Source organism: Rhinatrema bivittatum, chromosome 2 (genome assembly GCF_901001135.1).
Source record: "Rhinatrema bivittatum chromosome 2, aRhiBiv1.1, whole genome shotgun sequence".
In the NCBI taxonomy this organism is placed as follows: domain Eukaryota; kingdom Metazoa; phylum Chordata; class Amphibia; order Gymnophiona; family Rhinatrematidae; genus Rhinatrema; species Rhinatrema bivittatum.
In genome coordinates, this window is record NC_042616.1 from 218,679,548 (window position 1) to 218,706,841 (window position 27,294).

The 27,294-nt window shown below is 42.3% G+C and overlaps 1 protein-coding gene across 2 annotated transcripts in view; it reads right to left on the reverse strand.

The window, feature by feature from the left end:
• The window catches only part of HIBADH (3-hydroxyisobutyrate dehydrogenase), a 333,702-nt gene that overhangs the window by 70,079 nt on the left and 236,329 nt on the right, over positions 1-27,294 (reverse strand). For both annotated transcript variants that reach the window (XM_029589181.1, XM_029589182.1), the window contains exon 5: positions 3,722-3,855. In XM_029589181.1, coding sequence (XP_029445041.1) covers positions 3,722-3,855 — 134 coding nt within the window. The remainder of the gene's footprint in view (positions 1-3,721; positions 3,856-27,294) is intronic.

Below are 27,294 nucleotides of genomic sequence, written 5' to 3' on the forward strand. Positions count from 1 at the left end.
CTGACTGCAGAGCGGAAAAAAGAAGACTGAGGGAGACACCTGTGGCTCACAGGGATAATTGCAGGCTGGGCATGCTCAGTGCACCCAGTGTGCCAGTGTCAGTCAAAGCTTGTTGAAACTTTGACAGAAAAGTTTTCCGTACAGGGCTCCATCCTCGATGTCACCCATTTGTGAGGACTACCATCCTGCTTGTCCTGTGAGAATAGGAGCTACCACCCAGGAAAAAGATCTAGGCATCATAGTGGATAATACATTGAAATTATCGGCTCAGTGTGCTGCAGCAGTCAAAAAAACAAACAATGTTAGGAATTATTAGGAAAGGAATGGTGAATAAAATGGAAAATGTCATAATGCCCCATGGTGAGACCGCACCTTGAGTACCGTGTATAGTTCTGGTCACCGCATCTCAAAAAAGATAGTTGCACTGGAGAAGGTACAGCGAAGGGCAACCAAAATGATAAAGGGGATGGAACAGCTCCCCCATGAGGAAAAGCTAAAGAGGTTAGGGCTGTTCAGCTTGAAGAAAAGATGGCTGAGGGGGAATATGATAGAGGTCTTTAAAATCATGAGAGGTCTTGAACGAGTAGATGTGAATCTGTTATTTACACTTTCACATAATAGAAGGACTAGGGGGCACTCCATGAAGTTAGCAAGTAGCACATTTAAGACTAATCGGAGAAAATTCTCTCACTTAACGCACAATTTAACTCTGGAATTTGTTGCCAGAGGATGTGGTTAGTGCAGTTGGGTTTAAAAAGGTTTGGATAGGTTCTTGGAGGAGAAATCCATTAACTGCTATTAATCAAGTTGACCTAGGGAATGGCCTCTGCTATTACTGGAATCAATAGCATGGGATCTTCTTAGTGTTTGGGTACTTGCCAGGTTCTTGTAGCCTGGTTTGGCCTCTGTTGGAAACAGGATGCTGGGCTACATGGACCCTTGGTCTGACCCAGCATGGCAATTTCTTATGTTCTTAACCATCCATTGCTCTTGATTCAGACATTTAGAAAGAATGTCTAAAGTTATGGTAACCAAAGATGAGAGACTTCCCCACTGAGACCAAAACACCCCAGAGACTGTCCAAAGTCACTTGAATATCTTTTTACATGTACAATCTGTTATTATAAATGCACAGTTTTTAATTGTATGTGGTGAGGGCTATTGTGTAAAGTTTGCCTAGTGGGCCTGATATCCTTGCACCTGCCTGGTGAGTGTGTGCCACACACTGATCCCCTACTATTCACCCATTTCCCACTTTTCCACGGTGAAATTGCTGCGGAAATATGGGAGGCAGGTTGTAGTGTTCCTGGGAGTGTAGCAGGGTTGCCAGCTTCCAAGAAATATCACTGATACACTGTCTGCTATTTCTTTAGGAATTCTGCAGCATTTCCAATCACCGGAAGGGCCAGACTCCAAGGGGACACTCTACCCGCCATGACCCTCTCGATGATTTGACCTGTGCTTTGCCTTTGGGACGGGGGGTGCGGGGCACCATTTCATCCTTCGCCTCAGGCAGGAAATTGCCTTTTGCTGCCCCTGTTGGCAGGGCATCCAATAGGTTTAATCGGTACCCATGGCGGACGATGGACAGAACTCACTAGTCTGAGGTTACACTGGACTCACTGGTTCATGAAGAACTGCAGCCTGCCTTCTGCTCCATCACCCCAGACATGAGCGACTGAGCTATGCTCCCTACGATCCAGTCAAAACACCGCCCCTAGAGCTGACTGAGGTGCTGGCTGGCTGGGGTTTCAGAACTCTTTGCTACTTGGGACCACTACGAGAGCTCTGGTGTTACTGAAGAGTCGCTTGGTGGTCCCAGATTTGGGCCACCATGACCTTGACCTTATCTCCAAAGAGATTCTCTTCAGTGTACAGCACATCAGCGAATCACTCCTGCATCTTTGGTCTGAGATCTGAGACCCGCAGCCATTCAAGCCTGCAGGCTCCAATTCCCGCAGCAGAGACCCTCAATGCCATTTCAAAAACATGGTAGGTTGAGTGGACCTCGTGTTTTCTGCACTCCAGGCCCTTATGCACCAGCGACAGTAGTGTGTCTTGCTGCTGCTAAGGCAGTTGCTCTGAAACATCCTGCACCTGCTTCCAGATGTCTCACTTATACTGGCTCATAGAGAGCTGGTAGGCAGCTTTGCAGACAATAAGCATAGCCCCTTGGAACACCTTCCTCCCAAGAGCATCCATCACTTTGTGATCCTTCCCCAAGGGCACTGAGGAATGGGTCCAAGAACGCTTGGCCTTCTTGAGAGCGGATTAGATTACCAGGTGAGGCAGCTGACACTCATCAAATCTGAGTCTTCTGGACGAGATAAACTGCATCTGCCTTCTTATTTATAGGAGGCACTGTGAGGGGTGTTCCCACATCCTCAACAGTAATTCCACAAGGGTCTCATGTACCGGGACTGCCACCATCTCCTTGGGAGGCTCCATGAACTGGATGATATCGAGCATTTTGTGTCTGGTATTCTTATCAGTCATTAAATGAAAGGGAATGGCTTCTGCTATCAACCTGACAAAACCTGTGAAAGAGTCTTCCGGCAGGGACTTCCTTCGCTCCTCTGGAGGAAATGGATCCGAGGGGAAACCATCATTGGAGATCTTTGATTAGTCATCCCCCCAGGGATCACAGATAACCTCATTCCCCCACTCATCGACTGGGGATGGGGTCCTGGGCGCCCGGCCTTCACCCAGCAGTGCAGGCACCAATGGAACTGGATGTGGAGCCACAGGCCCCGGTGCCTTTGCCAGTATGGGGTGAGCTTCCATCCGGTGATGTCACCCATGCGTAAGGATTACCATCTTGCTTGTCCTCGGAGAAAACAGTGCTTTACCTATGGAAATGGGCTTTTAAAAAAACTGCTCACCCAATATGCAGGTAAAAGTACACCACAGGAGAAGGAACTAGAGCCGGGGAGTGACTCCAAGTAAACACATGCTTATACCCGCAGCTTAAAGAAGCATCCTTGAGAGCTTAGTTTGGGCAGGGTTTATAATTAAATGCATGTGTTTGCCTTTTCAAAAAATATGCATGTATATTTTTCCCCTGCTTTGACTTTGAAAACTGGTGTAATGTCTGTAGACAAAAAGTACCCACAGACTTTACACCAATGTGGGCATTTACAAAATTACCCTCTAAATGGTTGCCACAGTATTGTTTTAGATGCATGGTTAAGAACATCACAATACAACATATAATACTGCAGTGCATGGAACTTACAGGAGAACTGCAGTCAATTCAGGCAGTAATTGTGAATTCTGTAAAAGTCAATAGTAACTTGATGCAATGCAACTAAAAACATTTTCCATTTTCAAGATTTTATATGACGGTACAATTCAGCTAACATGAAAAGTGTCACTTAGTATAATGTCATCTATAACATGTCTTGTGCATCACTTTATTATCACCCCATTAACGGCAGCATTTTACTTATATTTTTGTCATTGTTCTTGACCAACTGAGAGTTCAAAGAGTTCAAGACAAACAAAGTGGTAAAGTAAAACCATGTTCTTTCAATGGGTTTATACAGAAGACAAAAATGCACCATCAGTGACATCCCTAATAAGCAAATTGGCTTTATTTAGTTTAGCTAGATTGTATATTAAAGCATCAAATTAAATTGTTGAAAACAGAAAATATTTAATTTGCCTTCCACAACTCACATGATTACATTCCAAGATGGGAACAAGACTCAGGAAATATTACCTGTCCAGTTCCGACCTCTCCACAATAGAATATATTGGATCCCATGCACGTCAGCAGTGTTTTGACAGCATCAAACTCTTGTTCAGCTCCACCCACCATGAATGTAAGGTTTCCAGCCCTTGCAGCTCCAACTCCTGAATGAAAAATATTCAGTGCAAACATTTTTAAAACACTTATGGTGCTATAATTTGAGAAGGTTTACTCAGTTTATTTTTAACTCTGCAGTGCATTTATGTGACTAAGATTCATGCAAGCAGAACATAAAACATTCATCTATAATTACTGCCAGAGATATTTTAAGCCAGGGATAATGTTGTGAGACAAGGGAGTTAATCAGAAACAGGCAAACTTGTTCTGGAACACAGGTAGCTTTCAATGGAAGTGCAATATTTTATTTCACTTTTAAAAAAGGGGGAAATATGTGAGTTAAGAATGTAAGCATACTTGTCATAAGAAAATCAATATATATTTTCATGTAAAATACATTTTCCTCTTTGGCACTTTACATTATAATTTAGTACTGATTAATGTATAAGGGCATATAATCTGTGTTCTAAATATTTCTACATTTTATAAAAAAAATTATAAAGATGTTTGCAAGATCTAATTTAACATCCATACCTGTATTTTGCTTCAACAATGCAATTTTATGATTGGTGCTGCTTATTTAAAAATTTTGAATGCGACAAACTTCCATACAAGCAATGTGTTCAGTGTGGTTCACAAAAGTTTTAACATACGTAAAAATATTAAATAACAGTACTATAAAACATCTACAATTACAGAACTGTTAAAATATACAATATTCAAACAAATATAACATCACCACTCAACTTTCCACAAATGCCTCTTGGGAAAAACAATGCCTTAATGCACATGCTAAACATTTTTATATCAGCCTCTTTCCTTAAATTCATTGGAAGAAATGTTGGAGCTATAAAGGAGAACGCTCTAGATCTCATTTGTTGATGCATATAATCTCTCACAGCAGGTATACATTTTCTGAACACAATGACCTAGGAAGGAAATACCATTATCATTTCTGTTAGACAATTCAAGGTATATCAGTAAAAAGCAGTTTAAAAGTTGTAGCTAACAGCCAAAATCTCATTCTTTACTTTATAGGCAACCAATGTAAATCTTGTAAGGCTGAAATAATATGCTCTCTTTTATCCAGGCTCAATAGCATGCATGCTGCCGCATTTTGAAGCAATTGAAGTACATGTATGTACTTATCTGGTAAACCAATAAGGATAATACTACAATAGTCTAATTGACCCAAGAGCAGGGCCTTGAAGCACTGTCCGAATTCAATCATGTAGAATCAATCATTGCAAAGGCTTAAGTATTTTCAATTTGTAAAACTTCACTTTAGCTTGACGCTTAATGGGTGGTTTCAAGGTAAGCTGGGAGTCTAAAACTTACACCCAGACTTATTCAAGCTGTATTGAATCTAAATAAATTGGCCGAGGACCTCTACCTATCCAGAGTAGTTTTAGGAACAAGCCAAGATTTTACCTCTTGCATACATTTTTTAAACATTTAATCAGGCATAATACGCAGGGTCTCACGAATTAAATAGCTGAATATCATTAGAATACAAAAAATAAAGTATTTCCAAATTCTGGAGAACTAAACCCAATGGTGCCAAATATAGATTGAAAAGCACAGAAGACAAAGCTGACCCCTGAAGGCAGCCAGTTGACAACTTTTGCCAAGAAGAAAATCGGTTATTAATCTGACTGTCTTCTACCTTCCAGGAAAGATATAAACCATAGGAGTATTGTTCCTGAGATCCCAACTGATCTTACATGGTCAAAAACACTTGAAACAACCTACTGAACAAGAATCCCAGTTTGCCCTTTTTCCAAGTTGTTTAACAGGGAATCAAGAAGACACACCAATAAAAGCTCAATATTATGACCCTTCCTGAACCCAAATTGGTTCACATCAAGGAACTTCTAGCCAATAAAAAAATCATCCAGTTGCGACAAATCATGCCTTTGTAATATCTTTGATAATGTAGGCAAATTTGATATCGGCCAATAGTGATTAGAGTACTTGGCAAGAAGCAATCTTTCTGTATGGGCCTCACTGTACACGATCTACCAACAGGGAACAATTCACAATTTTTTAAATAATCTCAAAGTCCGAATCCTTTAACTTCCTCACTAAGAAAACGGGGCAAGGTTCCAAAGCAGATCTGCTCCTTATGGAAACTATAATTGTAGTAATCTCCCTCAAGATAAGTGGATGAAAACCTGAGCAAGTTTCCTGCCTCTACGTAGGCCGCCTTGATAACTTCTTTAATCCAGCGGGCCATGGTTGCCTGTGAGGCCGCTTCCCCTTGCTTCTTCCCGCTGTGAAGGATGAAGAGGTGGTCCATCTTTTGTACGGCTTCCGATCTTTCCAGGTATCAGAGTAGGAGTCTGCCAACGTTAAGATGGCGAAGTCAGCGAGATTCTTCCGAGTCCTTATGCTCGTCTGGCAATGGCAGCGAGATGGTTTGGTTTAGATGGAAGTGAGAGACCACTTTTGGGAGGAAGGAGGGGACCGTGCATAGCTGTATGGATCCCGGTGTGAACTTGAGGAAGGGTTCTCGACAGGACAGTGCTTGAAGCTCAGAGATGCGATGGGCCGAGCAGACTGCCACTAGGAATACAGTCTTCAGTGTTAGTAGTCGGAGGGACAGACTGCGGGTCGGTCTGAAGGAGGTTCCTGCTAGGAAGTCTAGGATTAGGTTGAGATTCCATAAGGGTACCGGCCACTTCAGGGGTGGTCGGATCTGTTTGACCCCTTTCAGGAAACGGGAGACATCCGGATGAAAGGCTAGACTGCTGCCCCTCACCTTGGCTCTGTAGCAGGCCAACGCGGCCACCTGCACCTTGATGGAGTTATTTATTTATTTAACAGTTTTATATACCGACCTTCATACTAAATAACCATATCGGATCGGTTTACATTTAACAAGGGGTATAACTGGAGTAACAATTCAAGTGAACGAAGATAACAATAGGTAGGAATAAGTCAAAGTTACAATCAACAGGGGAAGAGAACTTGGAAGCTTGCAACAAGCTGGAAGGAAGGTAAGGTAGGAAATAAATATAACGTATTACAACGTATTACCAAAGAGCGTACGGGTTAAAGCTTAAAAGGTGCTTTAACCTGGAAGTTTAACCTAGAAGTTTCAGAGTCCATTGTTCATGAGTGTAAATGCCAGACTGGGTTAGATTGAAGGACAACTAGTGAAAGACTGGTGGATCGGCGAAGGCTTGGTGAAAGAGCCAAGTTTTAAGTCTTTTTCTGAAAGTTAAAAGGCATGGCTCTAATCTGAGATTTGATGGGATGCTATTCCAGATAGATGGGCCTGCTATCGAAAAAGCTCTATCTTTGGTCGTAGAGAGGCGTGAGACTTTAGTGGGGGGATATTTCAGAGTGCCTTTGTGAATATCTCTAGTAGGTCTGTTAGAGGAGTGGAGTTTGAATGGGATTTCCAGGTAGAGTTGAAGTTGATGATGGATGGTTTTGTGGATTAAGGTGATTGATTTGTATAGAATTCTGAAATTCACTGGTAGCCAATGTAAGTTCTTGAGGATGGGTGAGATGTGTTCGCCGCGGCTTGTACTGGTCAACAATCTCGCTGCCGCATTTTGTATCATCTGCAGTGGTTTGGTCGTGGATTTGGGGAGGCCTAGGAAAAGGGCACTACAGTAGTCTATTTTGGCGAATAGAAGCGCTTGGAGGACTGTCCTGAAGTCGTGGAAGAATAAGAGTGGTTTCAGTCATTTTAGAACCTGAAGTCTGTAGAAGCAGTCTTTGGAGGTTGTATTGACCATTTTCTTTAGGTTTAATCGATTGTCTAGAATTGCCCCAAGGTCTCTAACCTGCTTACAGGCAATGAGAGAATTGAGTGGTGATGGAGGGGAGATATTGTTTTCGTTTGAGGAGATGTGGAGAAGTTCTGTCTTTGAGGCGTTGAGTACCAAGTTTAAGCTGTTGAGTAGATTAGTGATGGATAGAAGGCAGTTATTCCAATGGGTGAGCGCTTTTGAGATTGATTCTGTTATGGGGATTAGAATCTGCACGTAGACAACCCCTTCTGTAAGCCGTTCTGCAGGAATTCCAGAATTGTGGGAATTTCGACCGTCCGCAGGAGGATGTCGCGGTCTTCACACCAGGCTTCAAATATTCTCCATATTAGTATGTAGGTTAGAGATGTGGAAAACATGCGTGCTCAGAGCAGAGTGTCAATCACCGGTCCAGAGTATCCGCTCTTCTTCAGGCGTGTCCTCTCAATGGCCAGACCATAAGAGAGAATCGAGTTGGGTCTTCGTGGAGGATCGGGCCTTGTTGGAGCAGATCCCTGTGAGGGGGTAGAGGGAGAGGACTCCCTGTCAATAGTCTTCGTATGTCTGCTTACCACGGCCTTCTTGGCCAGTCCGGGGCCACTAGAAGTACTGGTCCCCTGTGGTGTTCTATCTTGTAGATGTTTCCGCCCAGTAGTGGCCATGGTGGGAAGGCATATAGCAGGGTTTCCTGTGGCCAGGTCTGGACGAGAGCATCGATCCCTTGGGATTGTGGTTCCCGTCTGTGACTGAAGAAGTTGGGAACTTGGGCATTTGACCGGTTTGCCAGGAGGTACATGGCTGGTGTTCCCCAGCAGTTTACTATCAACTGGAAGGCTGTGTTTGACAGCCTCCATTCCCCTGGGTCTAGACTTTCTCTGCTGAGGTAATCCACAGTGATGTTGTCTTTTCCCGCGATGTGGGCGGCTGAGATCTCTTGTAGGTTTGATTCCGCCCACGCCATTAGGGGTTCTATTTCCAGGGATACCTGTTGGCTTCTGGTTCTTCCCTGGCGGTTGATGTAGGCCACCATTGTGGCATTGTCTGACATGACTCTGACCGATTTGCCCCGGAGTCTGTGAGTGAACCGTAGGCAGGCTAGCCTAACTGCTCGTGCTTCCAGTCGGTTGATGTTCCATCCCGACTCTTCCTTGTCCCATTGCCCCGGGCAGTCAGTTCCTGGCCGTGGGCTCCCCACCCTCATAGACTCGCATCCGTGGTGAGCAGGATCCAGGTCGGCGGGAGTAGCCTTACTCCCTTGCTCAGATGGTCTTCTTCTAGCCACCATTGTAGCTGGGTTCGAATTTCCTCCGGGAGCTGGAGGCGAATGGAGTAATTCTGGGACATCGGATTCCATTGTGACAGTAGGGAACCCTGTAGGGGTCGCATGTGAGCTCTTGCCTATGGGATCACTTCCAGTGTGGATGACATGAGACCGAGGACTTGGAGGTAGTCCCACACCTTGGGGCGAAGACTGATTAACAGGTTTCGCAATTGGTTTAACAGCTTTGTTCTCCTTGTGGGAGTCAGAATCACCTTGTCTTGACTGGTGTCAAACCGGACTCCCAGGTATTCCAGAGATTGGGAGGGCTGCAGACAGCTCTTGTTTGTGTTGACCACCCACCCGAGGATCTCCAGTAGAGTTTTGACTCTATTGGTCACCTGATGACTTTCCTCTGGGGATTTTGCCCTGATCAGCCAATCATCCAGATATGGGTGTATGAGGATTCCTTCTTTCCTCAGTGTCGCCACCACTACCACCATGATTTTGGTGAACGTTTGGGGTGCTGTGGCTAGCCTGAAGGGTAGTGCCCGGAACTGGTAGTGGTGGTCCAGGATCGCAAAGCATAAGAAACGCTGATGCTCATCGTGTACCGGGATGTGCAGGTAGGCTTCTGACAGATCCAGGGATGTGAGGAATTCTCCCGGCTGTATCGCTTTTATGACCGAGTGGTAGGGTTTCCATGTGGAAGCGAGGGACCTTCAGGTGACGGTTGACGGGAGGTCCAGGATGGATCGGAACGTACCCTCTTTCTTGGGAATGATAAAGTAGATGAAATAGTGCCCAGTATTTTGCTGTTGCATGGGTACCAGCGTTATGGCCTTTAAGGCGAGCAATTTGGTCAGCGTGGTTTCCACTGCCATCCTCTTGGAGAGGTCGTGGCAGGAAGATTTCACAAATTTGTCCGGAAGAATGTTGTGGAAGTCCAGATAATATCCATCTCGAATGATCGTTAGGACCCACTTGTCCGAAGTTATCTCGACCCATCTTTGGTAGAATAGGGCAAGCCTGCCCCCTATGGCTTCTTCCTGTGATTGGGCCGGCTGATTTTCATTGTGGAGTGCAGCTGGGGCCTGGACCAGATCCGGCTCCCCTTTTGTTGTGCTTGTTCCGAAAGGAATGGCTCCTGCCTGCGGGGCGAGATGTTTGATATGTATTTTTGTACGGTTTGAAGCGCTGTGATCCCCTGCCCTTAGACGTTCGGGGCGAGGGGCGCTGGCTTCTCTTGTTCTTGTCTTCCGGTAGCTGTGGTAGTGGGGATTCGCCCCATTTGTCGGCTAACTTCTCCAGTTCATGTCCGAACAGGAGGGTTCCCTTAAAGGGCATTCTCGGGAGTCTCGTCTGACGTCGCATCGGCCGACCAGCTTCGGAGCCAGAGTTGTCTTCTGGCTGCCATGACGAACAAAACACCTCTGGTGTGTACCAGGATGGAGGTTGCATCCGTGAGGAATGGTACTGTTGGTTCTAGTGCTTCGACAATCGTGATGGCGTTCCTGGTCTTAGATAAACAGGCGCGTGTCACCACGGCACAGCAGGCAGTGATCTGTAGCGACATAGCTGAAACGAATGACTGTTTGAGGATGGATTCCAGACGTCTGTCCTGGGCATCCTTGAGTGTCGCTCCTCCCTCGACTGGGATGGTAGTGCACTTAGTAACTGCGCAGACCATGGCATCCACTTTGGGGAATGTCAGGAGATCTTTGAAGGCGGGGTCCAGGGAGTACATTGGCTGCCAGGGTCTGCCCCCCTTTGAACGTGGCCTCCGGAGACTCCCATTCCAGGTCAATCAGCTGATGGACGGCCTGCAGCAAAGGAAAATGGCGGGAGACCTGATGGAGTCCCTCGAGGAGGGGGTTCGTCTTCGGTTCCCCTATGGCACTAGTGCCTGGGATAGCGAGCTCTTTCAAGCTGTCTGCCACGAGGTCTGAGAGCTCGTCCTTGGTGAAGAACCTCCTCATGGTTCGATAGGGTTCCGTTCCTGGAGGGATTTCTCCTTCCTCCAGGGAGTCTTGATCCTCGTCCGAGGTGTCCGTGTCCCCAATGCTGGGGCTTTTGGGTGGGTGAGGCATTCTCTGGGTTTAGAGGGTCCCAGGATGTTAGGGTCCTCTGGGTGAGGCTGTGGCATTGGGGGCTCTGGTTGCATGTGGACAAAAGTATGTAGGCCTTTGAAGAGTTCTACCCAGGAGAAAGATGGCTGGGTCTAAATTGAGAGATGCTGCGTCCCCGGGGAGCCCCGTTTGATGGAGGTTCCCGCTGGGGGTAGCAAGGTCCGGAGTACTGTCTGTGGATCCGGAACCCAGTACCGGCTGGGGAGGACCTTGGGCTGGATCACCCAGGGTCTCCTCGAACTGTATACACAAGGCCATGGCCTCTTCGTGCTGCGCAGCTCTAATGTGGCATGCTGGGCAGAGGCCCTGGGCCTTAAGCTTCTTGTGCGGTGGTGCCATGGTTTGTGTGTGCCGAAAAAACTCCGGTTTGTGCGTTGAAGCGTGCGCTGTAAGGCTGAGTTATGCGCACCGGGTGCGCTGAAGTTGTGCGTGTAGGTCGGAAGCGCTCAAAAGGGTGCGCACGGGGTTTACTTATGCGCCCGGCATAGTTGAGCATATGGCTGTGCGTCCGGAGCCCTTGTGCGTGTCACTGGTACTTATGCGTGCGCCGGTATGCTCACAAGTGGTTTTGTGCGCACGGCTCGCCTCTGTGCGCACAGAACGAATCAGCGGACAGGGCGGCGATCAAGTGGAAATGGCGACGGCAACCACCCGGGCAATATGGCAACTACCTCGGAGGGCCCTCTTATCAAACCAGGGTCTAGCCCAGATAGGGCTGATCAACCCGGTAGCACTTACACCGGCTGGCGATCTGTGTGGCTATTTGAGCCTCGGAGACCGGAGACTTTTAAGAAGTTTTCTACCTTACCTTGTCTTGGCGCTTCCCGGTCTCATTCCGGGCGGTCTCCGGCTGCGGGGGGAGAGGGAAAAGTACCTTCACCACTGTGCTTGAATTTGCACCCGCTGCCTCTCAGTCGCACAGGATACCGGGGGCTAAGTCCACGCCGGGGGCCGGCTGCTGGACCAAGGCCTATCTCTGAGGGATCGCAGAAATCACCTCAGGAATCTCGACTGGGGGAGGGACCTATAGGTATCACCGCAGGAGAGTGGGGCTCGTCTGTAGAGGTAAGTTTTCTTCTTTGTTTTGGATTCCTTTGGTTAGAATACTCTAACACTGTGCAAGCGTGTATAGAGTCCCGAACTGCTATGGAGACGGAAAATACTGAAGAGCATGGCGTCCTGCAGGGGTATATGTACTAGGGCTGCGTCAGATTGAAATCTGATTCATCTCCAACTGGTATCAGGAGCACACTATACCCATTGGTCCTGAGTCCATCTGCTACACGCTAGGAAATAACCAGATACCCTGTTTATATGGATGGGCCTGCTGAATATATGAAAATTCATTCGGACAAACACTATGGAGTAAAATTAAGTCAAAGTCATGATGCCATGATTCTGTAATAAAAAAATATGTCCATATGTAATTGATTTATAACCTCTGGAATGAAATCATCTTTACTATGTATTGAAAGTGCATTCACATAATCTATGTGCCATGAGTGACTCCATGTAACCTAAGTTGGCTGAACCAGCGTATGAAGGAATAATATTCATTAGGAAACGTTGCCTAGCTGCCTTTCGATGTGTCCCTTAATTCCTGTATCGCCACCCCTCCCACCAATCGTCGCGATAAACCCCATTAAAAATAACAAAATCCTGAACATCCAAAGCATTGATAACTAAAACCTAACACTTAATATTCATGCTGCATCATTTAGTAACAAAAATATGCCAGTCAGTAATAAGAGTTTATTCTGATGAGGCAAATAGGGTGGCTGTTTCCACCTTTTCTCCCTGAAGAGTGAGTATAGCCCTCAGCATGTCAATGCTGGTAGTAGAAAGAACCATGGCATGGGTGGAGTTATTTTAAAAGGGGATAAAAATCAAATGAACAAGGTAATAAAAGTTAACAGGGCTGGAGGGGACAGGGGCAGTTTGCTGAGAATGAAGGGATAAAGTTGAAAAGAAAAGGAACAGTTGAAGAAAAGATCTGGGATAGGGATGAATTTGAAATTGGAAGGACATTTTAGAGGGAAGCGCAGATCATGTTCTAGAAGGTAACTTGGATGGACTACTCCCTTGAGTAGTATTAAAGGAAAGGCGTATGAAGAAATATTTTGTATCTTAGTGTCCCCACCAGTGTGTGACTACTTATTTTTTTTGTATTTTGTATTTGTAATTTTGATGCCATGAGGAGGATTCCTCAATGCAATTACAAAAAAGCCCCTTATGCAGGCAATGCAAACCTATATGTCGCCAACTTCGAAGAACAACATCTGTATTCCTCAATGTGGTTCAAAAATATCTGGTTGTGGCGGTGGTACATTGACGATGTATTCTGTATTTGGATAGCTCCAAGAGAAGATCTTAAAGATTTTCTTGAATGGTTGAATTTACAAAACTCCCATCTTCAATTTACTGTGCAATGTCATCAAAGTTCAATTTCTTTTTTGGATATTCTGATCAAACGAGAAGGAGTGACTATTGGTACCACTTTATATAGAAAAGAGACAGATTGTAATCATTTACTAAGGTATTCTAGTTATCATCCCAAAAGACTGAAAGATGGACTACCAATATCCCAGTTCTTGCGATTGAGAAGGATTTGCTCGAATAAAGAAGAGTTTAAACTACAAGCGGCTGACCTGAGTGCAAGGTTTGCTCAAAAAGGATATCCAAAGAATGTTATTAAAAAAGCGTACAAATGAGCTCTTTTTGCAAATAGAACCTTATTGCTACAATACCAACAGAAAGCGGAAAATAAGAACTTGACATGTGTTGCGATATTCAGCACACACAAAAGATGTGGTCAATATTGTACGATCACATTGGCAAGTGTTATTACACAGAGTGTTTAGTACGATACCAAGATTTGCGTTTTCAAGAGGTCGGAACATCAGAGATTTGGTTGTTAGATCCTCCTTTGATTCAACATGGGAGAAATTAGGACCCGGAGGGCATAATATTTGTGGGAAATACGAGATGTGTGCCCAAACAGTGGTAGGGAGTCAATGGAAACCACCAAATTCGGTGGATGTATTGTACCTATATGGCTCGACTACATGTGACTCAGAACGGGTCATATATGTAATACAGTGTCCGTGCAATTTCATATATGTAGGGAGAACTAAGAGAAAGATCCGAACGAGGTTGAGCATAGGAGCTGTAATAAGACTTCTAAACTTACAGCACCCTTGGTACAACACTGCATACAGAAAAACCACAAGTTTACAGATCTGAAGTGTCTAATTTTGGAACAATTGTACAAGGGGGGGAAGAGGGGGTGATATATAGTCCCGCTTGAACAAATGGGAACATTTTTGGATATTTACATTAGATTCAGTGGACCCTCGAGGACTAAATGAGAAAATCAATTGGTATTCTTTGATTTAACCAGGGTTTCTTTATAAAACATGCAGTTATAGTGTGAAGTATTTTTTGATACGTAAGGTTTTGAGAACGATCTTAACTTTTACAAAACTCTACCTGTTAGAGAACTTCCATCAGATTTTAGTAAAGGAAGTAGGACCTGCTGGAAGACCCTTTTGGGTTTGTAATAATGAAAATCGGACATGTTGAGGAACTTTTGTCTCAGAAGGAAAGAGAGGACATGGTTGGGAACTTCAATCTTGTTTAAAAATCTTAACAAGATGTTTTTGTGGTCTCTAAGAATTGGCTTGTGTTCACAATCATAACGCTGTTATTTATAAACATATAGTTTCACAATAAGTGCTATTTTGATAGCCCTATTAGTATTCATTGAGAACTTTGGGTGATGTTGTTGTGCTGAAAGTCACTACCTGATAGAGGACTGTGGATAAAAAAATAGTCACTTCCAGGAGGTGTAAAAAGAGCTCCCCATTGCCGCCATGTTTTTTGAATTGCAATTTGGAAGTCAGGTCGCGTAAGAAAAATAAGAAGATAGCCGATATTGAGCTGATAGAACGTTTCTCCTTTGTGAAGATTTTTTAAAAAGGATTCCCCCTGAGACAGAACTTAGTGGTTCAAAACATGATCATGTCGGGGTTGGACTATTGATAGCTGTACAGAGATGAGTATTTACCATTTTGAAATGAGCATCTACTTTGGAGTTTGTCAGCATATAGAGAAATGATTTTTAGAAAAATTTAGAAAATTGTTCAATACAAAAAAATTGATGAAAATAAAGCAAAGAGACCTATTACTAATCTTGAGTTTGATTGACATACAAACTCGTGAAGTGTGGGTCTTACATAAATAATATACTACACATATGTATATATTGAATGTGGCTATATTGAAGTTGTTTGAATTATATATCAGTAGACCTATTTGAGCTATGTTTATGTGGGTATTTTTGGAAACCAGCGAGTATTCACCCTAACCATCAGAGCAGTTTGGACTTCATTAGTAATGAAAGAAAAGTACAAACATTTTTAAGAGATTTTATTTGAATACAATTAAAAATACAAAAACAAATAAGTGGTCACACACTGGTGATAGATACACTGTGTGTCTGAGAAGGTGGCAGTAGAGGGGCTGGTAAATAAGAGACAAATATGCCAGAGTGATGGCGACTTGAACACTTATTATACCAGCTCTTTAAATAGTTTTAATAGAAATACGTTTTGAAGGTGGATGATCAGCAATTTCAATAGATTATTTTTTGCTTCTAGCCAGCCTTTGATCCCAAGCTGCAGATCCAGTTACAACTCCATGCATCATTCCTATTCCTGCTTCCAGCTCTAGAACCGTGTGCTGAGTTCCCACTCCAGTTTCTCCTCCAAAGTTCTAGTTCCAACTTGGATTCTTACTTTCAAGCTCCATGCTCCAGCTCGGACTCCGATTCAGCTTCCAATTCCACTTCCTATTTCAGCTCCAGCAGGCCAGGGCTCCTCTTCTTGCCTCAAACCCAAACTCTTACTACTGAGTACTGGCATGGCTAGAGAACCTAACAAGCAGCCAGGCTGGTACTGGTGGAAAATGTCCAGTTGGCTTGTTGGGGCAGGAGGATGATCAGAGGGCATTTTCTCACAGCAGGTTATCAAAGGTTGCTGTATCATGCAGCTAATGACCCTTAAGTATGTACATGGATACTTAGCCTAGATACTTAGCCAGGTTTTAGTCTAGAATCTCATTACTTTATCGTATTCATTGTACTTTATTCCCCAGTTCCTTGATCCAAGTTTATTCTCCCGGTTCGATGTAATCGCATTCTTACATGCTTGTTAATGTTATAATGTAAACCGAAATGATATGTAACATTGCTACATGAATTTCGGTATATAAAAATGTTAAAATAAATAAAGGGTTGTTCTTGGAAAAGTTTTAAGGTTGTGATGTGGAAGAATTGTGTCTATTGGGATAGGTTTGTAAATTCATAAATAAAGCTTTGGTTGTGAACTATCCTCAAGGAGGAGTAGGTATGTGTTATGTGGGGTAAGGGAGATGTACGATGAGTCGGTTAAACGCGCCACAAGAAGAGAAAAGCAGATGCTACAATTTATGAATATTTCTGAGAACTAGATTACATACCTTTGCATGCCAGACACTTCCCTCCTCTACCCCCAAGGAGGATCAATGTGTGTATATAACATTGGAGAGAAATACAACATTTTTGTCCCTAGGCTTCCTTTAGAAGCCCTTTTCCAATTTTTTTTTCTTAACTGCTTTAATCCTATCCAAAGCATGTTGCAGCTTCATTTTTTGTCGAGCTGGTTGTTGGAAGTTATGAACATTATTGCCCTGCTGAGCCTTTGAAGCTGTCGATTTCAACCTAGTATCACCAAGGTTAATCAAAGCAACATGCCAGAATTTTACTGTAATACAGAAGCGACATGGATCCTAGTCCATCCTTAAGCTTTTATTTAAAAGTTGTACGTATCTATTTGTCACACTATCATGCAGTATGAGAATATCCTGACTTCAGTCTATTCTCAATGTACAAATTATCCAAGTAAAAATGATGAATACATTCCCTTTTGAAAAACAAGACTATTGGAACTGAACAAAAAAGTTTCAAATGTTTTACTGTTCTAAACAAGGAACCTGTTTGATACAGTGATTAGAATCTCATCTTTCCACTTTACTTTCCAGCACAAATAGGAAGCAATACACCAGATGTCCATACTGAAGCATCCAGGTCCCAGCCAATTTCAAGTTATGATTTAGGGAGTCATTTATCAAAATGCGATAAGGCGTTTTCGCATGCGATCGCACCATATTGTATGGTGCGATGCAAATTCAGAAAATAGGAGGAGTTAGGGATGGAGAGTGGGCTGGGTTAGCCTGTCTTCGAAGAGCTATCGCACAGCCGTAACGCCGATTTTAACTACACCTCTTTGGATTGCGTTAGGCTGTGTGATAGCTGCCGTGACCGTGCGGTAAGGTTTCATCGCCCTTTGCAATGTCTCCTGTAAGGCCTATTTCAGGTGAATTGACAGGGAGAGAGAGAGCGCGCGCGAGAGAGCACGCGAGAGAGACTGGCCATAATGTCATGGCCCATAGGTAGGTATTTGTATCCCTATGGTAGGCCCACCTAGTAACTCGAGGTGGGGATTAGGTAAGAGTGTAGGGGGTTAGGGGCCACTTTGACATTCTACATGACAACTACGAACAGAAGTCTCATGAAGATTTGATGACCTTTGGAGTGAGGAAACTCACTCCAAGATGATTATTTGGGCAATGTTCTCTCCACCTAGCTTGATGGACTCTCTACCTGGGTAACATCAAGCTAGGTGGAGAGAACATTGCCCAAATCTCATCTTGGAGTGAGTTTCCTCACTCCGAAGGCCATCAAATCTTCACAGGAGACCACTGGCCCTAACCCCCTACACTCTTACCTAATCCCCACCTCCAGTTACTAGGTAGGCCTATCATAGGGATACAAATACCTACCTATGGGCCATGACATTATGGCCAGTGTCTGTCTGTCTCTCTCTCTCATTAACAATGGTCCCCCAGTGGTTGAATGCAGGAAATACAACAGGTCGGCACTTATTGCAGAATCTGAAAATGATATCGCAATTTGCGCTAACTTAGCTCATCGCACAGGTAATTAGCGCAAATTGCGATAAATGCTATATTAGCATAAAACACACCCCTTTTGCTATCGCATGCGGTACTTACCGCATTTTGATAAATCCAGGCCTTAGTTTGAAATTTAAGGTATTCAACCTACGGTAAATAGAGTATTTTTAACATGATAACGTGGATGTGGGTGAGTGTGGGTGTGTAAAAAACAAACATTTCAGAGCTTCATTATCTGTTCCAGTTTTTCTAAATCAACTAGCCCTACATAATTCATTCTAAAGGAACAAAAGATAATGAGAAAAAAAGATCAAAAGTCTTGTTAGTAGCTCAAATGGAGATTAATGTAAAATTAAAACATAATAGCAAAAAAAAAAAAAAAGGAAAACTGGTATTTAAGTTAAAACAATGTTATAAGCATTATTTGTTAAGTAGAAGATAGAATTCCTAAGTGCAGATGAATAGCGTTCTGATGAATTACACTGATGAAAAAAGAAAGGAACTATATCACGTGTTACTTTATATTGCGAACCTTTGATTTTCTGTCTCTGATGATTGCAAATACCACTATTTTAATACTCTGCAATGACTGTATTCCATACGTTCGGCTATTTTTAATGTGCACAATGATTTTTGCTGCTAATCCTATCATATGACCCACAGTAGCAGTAAGCATACCATTTAAAGTCAAAGCTTACAAACACCAGCCAGAACTATCCATCACAGATCAATAGCTTCATATCTAGATTACAGACTGCTTAATAGCTTCAGAAAGTCATTTATTAGAATAAAATTAATGCTGACAAGAGTTATCAGCTGGTTAATCTTTTGACAGCTCCACTTTTTCAACTATAAAAACATTTAAAAGTGGAAAAAATAAATGAGTTAAGCAAAACAGCCTATGTTCCATCTTAGAGTCCTTAGAATATTTCTACATCTTTATATTGTCTTATTTTTTTTTTTCTCACTAGTGGAACACCACCCACCAACATACCAAAACTGAAAAGCACACCAACAGAGCAGCAACGTATTAAAGCAGCTGAAATCAGCTAAGCCGAATAAAATTACATTGCCTCTGTTGCATGGCATAGTACAACATCAAGAGGAAAAAGTGACTCTTCCATTACAGGCTATGTTGCTATATAATTCAGAGACTGTCATGCAAACTGAGGACAATTTTCAAAAAGTCATCCACAGAGGTAGAATGCTTGGCTGAAAACTGCCTGTTCTATCTGGCAGACTTCTATAGCTTGGGCACTTCTATGCAGGCTATAAGGAGGCTCTCCTATGAGCGTATTTAGGCTGAAGGAGGGAAAGTGTGTGGACGTTCAATTTTCAAACGTATGTACACTATTTTGCCCCCCCTCCCATTCCCCCTCTGCCTACACAAACCTAAGGTGCTAAGCATATGGGCAGTTTAAGAGCATGGACTTTGCACTTGCTTCAAGAAACTCAGAGTTTTCGTTTTGACAACTGGTTGCAATACATGCAGGCTAAAAGTGATCACATATATTGCAAACAGCAAAGGCTATTCAAGATTGCCCCCATTGTAATCATCCACCTGATACAGCCCAGCAGACAGTTGCTCAGGCCAGGCAGATTAGACATAGTCTGCCAAGTAAAAATACAATATTATGGTCAAATTAAAAAAAAAAATACATGCATTTAAAATATTTCAAACAGCTTCCATGTTACTCCTCTCCTGACCAAATTTAAATTTCAGTTTGCATCTTGCTGATTCTACTTACAGATCTATATAAATGGGAAATATCTGGGGAAAGAATACCTTGGGGCTCAACATTTTCCTCATGCTACAAAAAAAAAAAAATTTGGGCCAGCGCAGGGGGGTTATTCAACTTCATCCTATTTTTATACAGACACACAAATTCCAAGGTCACATCAGCACTTAAGGCATGCGCAGTTTAGTAGCTTCCTAACACCACTTTCCCCAATGTACATGTCACCAGGGGGGACACTCATATGAAAAGACAAGGCAAAGAAAGAGTAAAGTCAAGAATATAATGCCTTCTGGGGCTCATCTTCCAAGGTACATAAATCCGAGGAACACAAAACTGCTCCGGTGTGCTGTAACCCCCATGGACTGACTTTTTAAAAGCCAAAACCAAATGGTTTTATTTGAATTGGAGCCCACATGTTCCTGTTATTTATTTTTAGACAACTTTGAATTTTGTAGACTTGAGCTCAAGCAGAGGTCATGTCTCAGCCTAGGGACCGAGACAGCTAGAAAATTCTACACTGATTTATCGGAAGTGATGAATATCTTATAAGACTAAAATCCCAGTATCTGACTATATATAACATACAAAATGGTCTCTTAGAAATCAGTTTTATTAAGAAAATAACACCTCTTGCTCACTTTTTCTATTGTGTAGAAGGGCTGTTAAAGAAAAAAAGAAAATCATAAAGTTGGGCCTTTGTCACCCACGCCTCTTCACATCCTCCTTAGAAACACAAATTGCAGGCATTAGTTCTTACAGCAGTTTTTAAAGATTGCCTCTTTTCAGGTCATGGCATTTTAACTTTATTTTCCACAGGTTTCACTTTGCCTTTTCAGCTTAATACGATCACCAAGTATATTTTTCCTTGATTTCTGCTAAATTTATTGTCAAATAGATTGGTCAACAAACATTGTTTTTGAATGCCATTTACAGTAAAGGAACACAGTATTTGAGAAAGTTTAGGGATCGCTGGTAAAATTGCATGCTTCAATAAATCTCTAACGGGCCGATACAGTACAGTGCGCTCCAGTGAAGTGCACTGTTAGCCCAGGTTTGGACGTGCGTTTGACGCGCTAGCTTTACCCCCTTATTCAGTAAGGGGTAATAGCGCGTCAAACGCACGTCCAACCCCCCGAAACCAATAGCGCCCAAACATGCAAATGCATTTAATGGCCCTATTAGTTATTTCCACGCGATACAGAAAGCAAAATGTGCAGCCAAGCTGCACATTTTACTTTCAGAAATTAATGCCTGCCCAAAGGCTGGCAATTTCTGCCGGCACCGGGAAAGTGTACAGAAAAGCAGAAAAAACTGCTTTTCTGTACACCCTCCAACTTAATATCATAGCAAATCAAAAATTTAAAAAAAAAAAAATTTTAAATCGGCCAGCGGCCCGCAAGACGGCTCAATTTAGCCGGCGTCTGTTTTCCGAACCCATGGCTGTCAGCAGGCTCGAGAATCAACGCCAGAAAAATTGAGCGTCGGCTGTCAAACCCGCTGACAGCCGCCGTTCGGGACGCGCTAGTGTCCCTAGCGCCTCTTTTTACCACAGACCCTAATATGCATCCTCTTCCCCCCTGAATCGCGTGCACAGGAGAGTAGCCTGTGCTCGCGCCTGGAGAGTGGGCCGCCCGCGACTTTTACTGAATCGGCCTGTAAGTGAACAGAAGCTGATACAATCTCTACATGGTACAAAATTAAGCATCACATCTTTCTGCAATTTTAATGCAAAATTACTATTTCTTGATTTTTAACAGATTGAAAATAGAAACATTGTTATTCACTGTTTTGCTGACAGTTGAGATTGCTAGTTGGAAGCATTTAGAATTTTTTTTTTTTTATAGTCTTCCCCTCCTTCGTGAATTTGAATTATCCTCAGACAGCGGCTGCTTAGAAGAGCCCACGGTTGTTGAACGTAGACAGAACAATCTTCACAACCTGAGAGGTTAGAAGCATCAGTGTAATCGTTCAGCCATGGAATTGTCATCGCCTGACTATCTTAAAGTCCAACAAGTCAATCAACTTTTTGTGACTTATTAACAACTTTAAAAAAGTAGTAACGAATCAAATGGAAGGGCTTCCAATTTTCACACATGCCATTTTCACAGTTTTATTTTCAATCTGTTAAAATCAGCAAAAAAATAGTAATTGTACATTAAAAACTGCAGAAAGATGTCATTTTTAACTTTGTATCATGCAACGTTGTGTAAGCTTTGGTTCACGTAAGGTCAAATTTTCAAAGGCCTGTGCATGAAAATACCGGCGGTTATGCGTGTGGCCGGGACCTGCAAGCACCGCGCGCATTTTCCAAAGGGTCCAGCCACGCACATAACCACAGATACACGCACAAGTGCTGGGCCTTGAAAAGGGGGTAGGTTGGAAGCTGGCTGGGACAGCGGCCAATAGCCGCTGTCATGGGGAAGCACGCACCAACAGCAGGCCGGAGCGTGGAAACTACTTCTGCTCTGGAGGAACAGTAAGTAGTGAAATAAAAACATTTAGGGTAGGTAGGGGTTAGGGGTTGGGGTGGAGAGGGGAAAGGGAAGGAAGGTTAAGCAGGGGGATAGGGAAGTTCCCTCCCAGTCTGCACGTTTGTTGGCCTGCACACAGGGACGTGGCCATTTTATAACATATGCATGTAAGTGTTATAAGTTAGCTTGAGCACGCACACATGCGAGTGCAATTTTAAGCGGACATGCCTATGCACCCAAATGCTGCTTCCATTGCACAAGAGGGGGGGATTTTAAAACACCCGTGCTCCGATGCCATTAACAGTTTTTCCAGTTCGTTCCCAGACTTACAACCCCCCCCCCCCCACCTAGTTTAATAGTCTCCCTTCTCCCCTGTTAGCTCTGAGTTTTAAAAGTCTGCTGATCTGCCTAGAATTTTTTGTTTTACAACTTACGTGTCATCCATAGTAAAAAATAAAGTTATGTGGCAGGGGACCCGGCGCACGTCTTTGAGCGCAAGTATTTATGCGCCAATTTCAAGTTATAATCCAGGATCGCCCATTCCCCACCCGTTTTCAACTTTACATTTGTGCGCGCAGTGGCAAGTATACACACATCCAGGTGGCTTTTAAGATCTGCTCGGCACACGCCGTCCCAACTTGTGCGCATATGTCCCAGTTTTGGCGCATGCTGGGCTTTTAAAATTCATCTCTTAGAGATTCATTGAAACATATTTGACCAGGGGGTGCCTAAACCTTTGCTCACAAATGTAAAAGTACAGGACAGCAGCAATATTTCACTTCTGTACCCCAGCTTATTACCATGTACAATTTGCATGAGAATCACCCTAAAATTTTGAGACACAATATTGCTAAGTGCAATCAAATGGATAATCAAATCAGCAGTCACCAATAATTTGTAAACATTTTTTCAAACTCCCACTGAAGCTGAAGACAAATTTTAAGATACAAGAAATATTTGTATGTAGTGGGAGGACTGGTCATAAAACCCGTGCTTTCACTTAAATATTGTGTGCCTCGAGTCAGTTGTAATCATCACAGTCCACCCCACATCATCATCCCCTTGATTCTGTTTTAATTGCTTAAAAAAAACAAAAAAAAAAAACCAACCACCACCAAAAAAAGGGAATGGTGATGATTACAACTGATCTGAGGATTGCAATATGTTTATATAGAGACTTGAGAAACAGGTCAAAGGAAGCAGGGGTAAATAAAATGTACTTGAAACAATTCAAATGGTGAATGAATGAATGAATGAATATGAAGTGTATATAACTCCAAGCATTTAAAAAGAAAGGCGCTTACAACAATTACATACAAATGAGCATACAAATAAAATAAATAATTCGATACAATACAAAGGCATTCAAATAAAATCTGCAAATATGCAAAACAAAATCATTTAAATAAAACCCAAACACATACATACATACATACATAAATAAATATAATACAAAGGCATACAAATAAAGCCCATATATATGCAGGACAAAATCATTCAAATAGAACCAGACATGGCCATGCTTTAGTGTATATGCCTGCATCAGAAGCAAATGGTAATAATTAAATTCATTCTCTATAAAACCAAAAGTACTGATATAATTACATGAACAGGTGACTGGTCACCTGCAAAAAATAAGTACAAATATATTGATGTATTCTCTTCAAAAAAAACAAAACAAAACAAAACCCACAGACAAAAAACATCTCAAAATAATGTGCACATATCTATAGTGTTTATCTGTGGTGGTTGCATTTAGCAGAGGGCAAACTTACGATCCCAAGAGAAATGATACTAAAATAAAAATGAAAAAAACCAACACAAAAAAAAACAAAACATGAAACAAGATTTTAAAAATGTGTAACTAAAAATTAAGACCAAATTTAAAAATTAATAAAAAATTATAACACATATAGACATAAATATATATATATATATTTCTATATAAATGTACAAAAGCTGATGTGTTCATAAGAATGTGTTTGTGTTGGGCCCAATATTCAGCTAATTTACAAGGGATATTCAGCGGCATAGCTATGCCACTGAATATCTATACATAAATCGCTACTTAGAAAGATATGTTATATCCGGCTAAGGCCTGGATTTTCCATTCTCGCAGAGAATGGTGAATCCTGGTGGTAGCGGGGGTGAGGGGGCGGGCCTGTGAAAGCCGGCAGCAATCGCACCACCATGGTATCATCGCTGCCGGCTTTCGCACCCAATAGTGCCACCGTGAAAGGTGGTGCTATTGGGCGCGCTACTGGCGGCAATAACGTGGTTTACCTCCCCGACTCCGCCCCCTGTTTGCTATCACATGCGATACGGATAGAGAATAACCCCCTAAGTTAGACCAGTTCTGTGGCTGGTCTAACTTATCCGCCCTATGCCTACCCACTTTCTATGCGGCTAAAAGACAGCCAGGTAAGTCCTACTTATCCGGCTATCGCATGCTGAACGCACTTGGAATATGTTGCCCATTAATTATCGAATGAGATCCATAAATATAAATAAACACATCAAAAATCATCTACATACCATGAATGTAGGTGCAGTTTGTAATATTGCATAAATTCTTATCCATATAAAAGTCTTCATCTCTAGTCAAAGGTCAATTGCTCCTGACACTATAGTCTTGTATTGAATATACTGTAAATTAAAAATGTATATGAAATATACTTCATAGCCTTATAACTGTATTATGTAGAAAAACTAGGAATTTTCAAAAGTATAATAAAGAAAATCTATGAATCTTAAGAGAAATGATACCTGTCTAATATATATTTAAAAAATAAAAAATTTAGACCCGAACCCAGTTTAGATAATATGCACTTTAAAAAAAAAAAAAAGAATAAAACTAAGAATGTAATAAAAAAATAAAAAATTGTATGAAGAACAATTATGGAATCTATGCTTTAAAAAGTTGGGTTTTTTTTACACTAGAGACAGAATTAAAAAAAAGGGGGCGATCAGTTCGATTGAACAGGGGACAGCTCCTACCTCCATAATGCTGGACCCAATAAAACTGATGCCAAAGCTTTAAAAGGACTCATTGGGCACAGAAAGCAAAAGCTTAGCATCAAACTGCATGGAGATACTACTGACCTTGCTGAAATAAATGCCCAAAATATTATTTCTGCTCATATTTTGTATATAGAGAAAGATAATCATATAGTTACATTGTCATTTTGAGTTTTATTTGAATGATTGTTTTATATATTAATACATTTTATTCCAATGCCTTTGAATTGTACCTAATTATTTAAATGTTCATTTATATTTGTTTTAAATACCTTTCAGAATCAATGGCTGGAGTTATAACTCTTAGGACCTGATTTTCAAAGCATTTACATGCTTAAAACTAGGCTTTACACGTGTATATGCATTTTACAATTTATTTATTTATTGGCTTTTAATATACCGGCGTTCGTGAAGCACATCACGCCAGTTCACAATAAATTTAAGAAAGGAGGAAATTACAAAAAACAGGGAGACGGGGAGGGAGCAGGTGAGAATGGGAGTAGTGGGGGGTGGGATAAACAGAGAGAAGAAGAAGAAAGAGCAGTTGAGAAAGTAGAGAGGAGTAACCAAAAGAGCAAAGGGAACTTATTTACAACAATTCGTTAAAGTACAGCAGCATCTTGTTAACATAATATTGTATATTACATCCAATATCGTAAATTACATCCAAAGGAGAGTTCAATCATTGGGAATGAGGCAGACGGAGGAGGGGTGGGGGGGGCGATGGTGTCCAAGATGGGTTGGCATTGGGGTAGGCCTGCCTGAATAGCCAGGTCTTGATGCCTTTTTTTAAGGCGAGCAAAGAGGGTTCAAGACGGAGGTGTGTGGGAAGAGAATTCCAGAGGGCGGGGCCTGCGATGGTGAATGCTCTTTCTCTGGTGGTGGTGAGGTGTGTGATTTTAAGGGGCGGTTGTGTGCAGGGTACTTGCACGAGTGGATCTTGCAGGACGGTTGGAGGAGTGGAAATGGGGCATTTTCCTTGAGCCAGGCGGAGTTGTTTTTGTAGAGTATATTATGAAGGATGGTGAGGGTTTTATATTTAATATAAAGGGAAAGGGATGGGTAGCCAATGCAGATCCATAAGAATAGGAGTGATGTGTTCTCTTTTATGGGTGTTAGTTAAGATTCTCGCCATGGCATTCTGTAGGATTTGCAGGGGTTTGGTGGTGGAGTATGGGAGGCCTAGCAGCAGGGAGTTGCAGTAATCCAATTTAGAGAGAATGGTTGAGTGCAAGACTAGGCGGAAATCCTGTGTGTGTAGTAAAGGCTTGAGCTTTTTAAGGATGTGGAGCTTGTAGAAGCCTCCCTTTAGCAAAGACTTGATGTGTGGTTTGAAGCTGAGGTGTTGGTCTAGCGAAACTCCTAGGTCTCTTACAGAGAGGGGTTGGGGATGGGTTAAGGAGGAGAGAGGAAAAGTGGAGGAGGAAGTGTAAGTGTAAGTGGGCTTTAGAAAATTCCTATAATATATGCCATTAAGTGCATTTAAACCAGGTAAATGGCGTTTGAAAATTGATAGGATAGTATGCTACATTTACAAGTGTAATGCCTTTGAAAATTCACCTGTTAATATTAATTCATTCATTTCATTAGTTTTTAGTACTTTTTATTTACCTCGCCCTCTTTGTCCTGTTTTCTGACTGCTGTGGGCTTGCCTCTATTTTGTTGCCTCGTAAAAAGACTTGCCAGCCAGATGCTTGCCCAAATTGATTGTCATTGTAGTTTTTAAATCTGAGTTATCATTTACTCGGTTACCTCTATATTCAGAAAAACAGGAGGAAAGTATTTTGCTTCGAGCACTTTTGCTTGCTGTATCAGTCACCTAGGGCCTTTTAGGTAGAAAACTACTTCTAACAATTTCTCTTAAGTATTGATGGGATTTGTAGACTTATTTCAGGAGTGTGTTCTGTTCAAGCAATAGCAGCTAGGTGCTAAGCAGAGAGATGAATTTTCTTTCTAAAATTTAGAAAAAGTAGATTAAATCAAATCAGTACCTAATTAAAGTAGCCATGATCTACAGCCTCTGGCCAAGAATTGCAGTTGTAATAGTAAGCCCCTACATTTTTTTTTGTTTAACTTAATGTTTATAGAAAAAATTCCAG